This window comes from Mesitornis unicolor, unplaced genomic scaffold, assembly GCF_000695765.1.
Source record: "Mesitornis unicolor isolate BGI_N332 unplaced genomic scaffold, ASM69576v1 C13645839, whole genome shotgun sequence".
NCBI lineage: Eukaryota > Metazoa > Chordata > Aves > Mesitornithiformes > Mesitornithidae > Mesitornis > Mesitornis unicolor.
Window position 1 is genome coordinate 1 of NW_010223409.1, and position 4527 is coordinate 4527.

Consider the following 4527-nt stretch of genomic DNA (forward strand, 5'->3'; position numbering starts at 1 on the left):
TACCAAAGACACAACCAAAAACCCCTCACATTAAAACCAATACACCAGGTAAAGCTGATTCTGTGATAGGCTGGGCCAATATGGGTTTTCCTGCTGTACTTCATCTTCTCTTTCTTCCCACTTGTTGGTAGTGTGTAATGGGAGACTGGCCCAACCCTCTTTAGCTTAGCTTAGGTGAAATGAAAAGTGAAAATCAATTGTATTCACCAAAGGGTATTATTGGTATGATTGACTAAATTCTTTTCCTTGCCTAGGAAGAAGGTATAGATTTTCTACCACAAAGTAGGATTTGTCCCTCTGAATTTCAGCCACCTAAAAGTGATGCAACTAGTCTGAGCCATTTTTACTTTTTCTAGGGTTAATGGAGAGAAAATTTCATCTCCAGTAAACACTATATTCCACTTAACTAGGACAGGATGACATGCCTTTTTGTGTGTCTAGCATGAAGGAGCCCAGACAGCTGGCTTAAATGTGGATGTTTTCAGGTGAGATGGAGCCCACCCATAGAAGTCACAGACTAAATCTGCATACCCAGCCTAGGGTGCAAACCCACTTGACACACCAGCTAAGCTGCATGGAAGTGTAGGCATCCATGTAGCAGCATCATCAAAAATCTTTCTGGAAGAGGTTTAGAAAAGGATTTTAAAAAGCAAAGGCAATTGTTTGATATGTGAGACGAGGAGAGCAGTTCAGGCACACTGTAACAGAGATGGAATTATTGCATCCACCCCTCCTGCTGCCTCCACCCCCAAAATCTGAAAACTTCCTTATTTGTGTTCATCAATAATTAAGAGCCCATCAGCAATACTCAGAGGGAGCTTGCATTGCACTTCTGAGCAGCCAGTTAGTAATGTACGGTGGAGAGATCCTCTTTTTCAAATCCCAGGGCTCCAGGCCATGCAATGCTGGTATCGCATTTTCAATTAGCTTCTGAGTGAATGCTTGGCATATGTAGAAGTGAACGGATACACAGTTAGCTTATTGTTCCTTTCAGCTTTGTGCTGAGAGGATCTGAAGGACTGCAGAAGAGAGGGGGGGAGAAGAAAATACCCAAGCCAGCGGCATCTCTGTGAATGTGGAATAAGGGAGTTGCTCAGCTCACGCAGATTCCCGTGCTAAGTCGGGAGCTGCAGCTGTTCCCGAGGAGCACTCAGCCTGGCTGTGGGGAGGGTGCCCAGGAAGAGGCGCAGATCCAGTCTCAAGCTCCAGGCTCTTCTCTCATCTGACTCACCTCAGCATCACGATGGAGCCCAACAGCCCCAAAAAAATACAGTTTGCTGTACCACTGTTTCAGAGTCAGATAGATCCTGAGGCAGCTGAGCAGGTAAGGAAGATGAGCTTCTTTCGGTATTTTGAAGGAATGGAGTAGGAATGAGGGCAAGATGCAGGATGGGAATAGGTAGTACTTGTGGCCTAAATGCTTTTCCAACTTACTTTAGTGTAACTATAGATTAAATGCTCTGGACGTTGTAGCAGTGTCTGGATACACCCAAAGAGGGAGGAGGATATCCTCTAGCCTGCATAAGGCTTCTTTACCTTGAGTAGGTTTATTCAGTATATATTTGTTGTGCCTTTTCTATACTGGACTTATACTCTAATACATACACTTCACATGAATACACACTGTCAACAAATCAACTTAAGTGTACATAAAGCAAAACATGAAGCTGATAATAGGTACCTAATGGGAATATTGTGCAGAAGACAGCTTATTTGCCATTCATTTTAACATGAGAAAGTGTGAGTTATGTTTTGCACAACAGTTATCGTAACAGCATAACAGTTGCCTCCTGTATTTCTCATGATTTTTATACAGTTGTCTTTATGTCATTGTTACAGTGTTTAACATGTTTAAAAAATACATACATGTAGAAATATGCCTGACTTATGTCTGTGTTGGAATTACGTGTGTGCTATTTTAGGTTTTGATTCCCTTTCAAAACATACACATACATACAATATATATAGCAATACAGACATCTAAGGAGGAAAAGGTATCTACTATTGCGTACCAATATGCACAGACATGCATAAAGAAGGACACAGGGAATCTTATGAGAAAAGCTGGTTAAATTGTAATTAGGTGACCCAGGGTATTTCTCTCAGTGCAAGTCCTTCTTGACATTTGCTTCTATTTCGGTAAGTCTAGTTATAGATGATGCCAGGGGAATATTATAACCTTGACAGTTCTGTGGCATTTGCTACAGAATTATTTGCACCTTTAGGACAGGTATCTGGTTTCCTGAATATTCTGATGTCATATCCCTTAAAAGGCAGCCACCTTTGCCAGAAAATGATGAGTTGTGAGTGACCACTGAAAGAAGAAATACTAGAAGGCTGCAGGGGAGAATTGCTGCAGGTCTTCATTTTGTCCATAGGTATTTCTGAACTGCAAGATGTCCGTGCCTTATGGAACAGTCGTGCAATGAAGTCAAACAGGATGTGTTCTGGTATTTTTCTGAAATCTGTGAGAATCATAGGATTAGGATTTCCCCGAATTCCCATGGCTTTTGAAGTGCTATGGCTCTGATTCTGCCCAGTATTTATGAGCAGTCCTTTTCTTACGTTGCAAGTTTAATTCCAAGCGCTATATACAGTTTCACAGTGGGTGAGTGATGAAATTAAAGTAGTAAATTCTGCTGTCACTACAGTAATGCTAATCTGGAATAAACCCATTCACCCTGATGATGTAATTTTCCATTTACACCTCTGAAGGCAAAATTTGAACCCAGCTAAATACAGATGTTGGCTCAGCAACTAAAAAAGAACAAACAAACTGACATTGAGGTTTTGTGTTAGGATGGTTTCTGGCTTAAGTGCTCTTGATCCCTCTCTTAAATTCAATAGACTATCAATAGCCTGGAGGCTTTAGTGAAGCAACAGATAACTTTCAATGCAAACGTTTGCATTATAGGAGGGTGGTCCAATATCATGTAGTTCAACTTGTTAATAGAACAAACGTATGTAACCAAAGAAATTCTAAGAAGAATGGCCTACAGTTCAGGATTACATATTGATATGTAAAGATCTGTTGTATAGTCCCCTCTAAAAAGTCTGTTTTGAAAGCCTTAAGCATTGTTTTTCTTTAGTTAAAGAACAGGTGTAACACCTTTGGCCACAGTTTAGAAGTGTCATCAATTCATTGGGAGGCATTTATGCTGTATCAACTCTCAAGTGCACTTACAAAATATTAATATTAACCATTACTTGTGAGAGCTATGACAGTACTAGGTATGTACGCACGTAAGCTCACAAACTGCTGCAATAATTTTCCTCAATAGCTTAAGATATGACTGACACATGTCAACAATACATGTCCAAAAACTTATTCATGATGATTGCAAATCCTAAAGGTATTTTGGAAAGCTCTCCCCTGTGCCTTTGCTTTTCATGTACAAGCAGCAGTATGACTGTTTACTGTCAGACCAGATGAGCAGTAAGTAAGGCAGTGATGTGCTGCTGTTCTTCAAATATTTTGTTTTTTATTTTTGCCTGGTCTATGCTCATGAGAGCACCAGATGGATTATTTTGCTTTACTTTGGATGTGGGTCAGTTGGTGGACCCTAATGACTCTCCTTTGTTTATGCATGTTGCAGATCAGGAAAAGAAGGCCTACACCAGCATCACTTGTCATCATGAACGAACACATGCCCCCAGGTAAGTGCCAGCATACCTTCTAAACCATTGAACTCGTATACATATGTTTGTCTGCAAATTAGTTTTATTAACTAAATGACTTCAAAAATCCAGCATTAATTTTGTAGTACTACATATCCAATAATGCGTCTTAGAACAGTTTGGAGTAAACCCCATGAATACATGTAACTCTTGGCCTCCAGATAATGTCAATAATTTCAGGATTTCATCATCCATGTAAATATTTTGTTTTATGTACAAGGAGAGCATTACCATGGGTGGATACCTTGAAGATCCATGAAGTCCTAGTCTTGGTTTTCTGATCTCTAGAGATACCAGAGTGGCTCCAGGGCTAATTCAACAAAGTGAATTGCTTCTGCAAAACAGTTTGTTTTCTAGTTTTCTGATGAAGCATGTGATATCTGTTTTCATTATTCCTTTTCAACTGTGAACACATTATCTTCATCCAAGACTCCTTCCAGAAGATTTTCTGTGGGATGGAACGATTTGAGGTTGCAACATACTTTGTAACATAAATGTGGCTTCAGAAAGACTATTTTACAAGCCGTATAGGGATTATTATAAGTGAGAAAACTCAGCAAAAATGGATTGCAGGAAAAGGTCCTCAAGACATAATCCCTTTGAAACACACTATCTACTTTATGTCAAACTTTTATACAGTGCTCTGCAACATCTTTCTTCCTGCCTTATGTCTTCATAATCTGAATCTTTTTTTGAAAACAGTTCAGGCTTTTTCTCACTGTTGTGTCTCTTTGCTTGTAACAGTATGCACTGGCACCTCAGTAAAACAAAACAATCTTAGCTCTGTTAGGTTCTCCGCTTACTGCACTGTGCTGATGGTCTCCACTTCTGATTAACATCACCAGAAGC

At 39.8% G+C, this 4527-nt stretch overlaps 1 protein-coding gene across 1 annotated transcript; it reads left to right on the plus strand.

The window, feature by feature from the left end:
- Positions 1 to 1243: 1243 nt before the first annotated feature.
- Positions 1244 to 3657, plus strand: LOC104547560 (protein phosphatase 1 regulatory subunit 1C; the record flags this gene model as incomplete). Its single annotated transcript, XM_010193314.1, has 2 exons — positions 1244 to 1324; positions 3597 to 3657. Coding segments are annotated over exons 1-2 (142 nt in total), but the record flags the coding sequence as incomplete, so codon positions are not given.
- Positions 3658 to 4527: the final 870 nt, after the last annotated feature.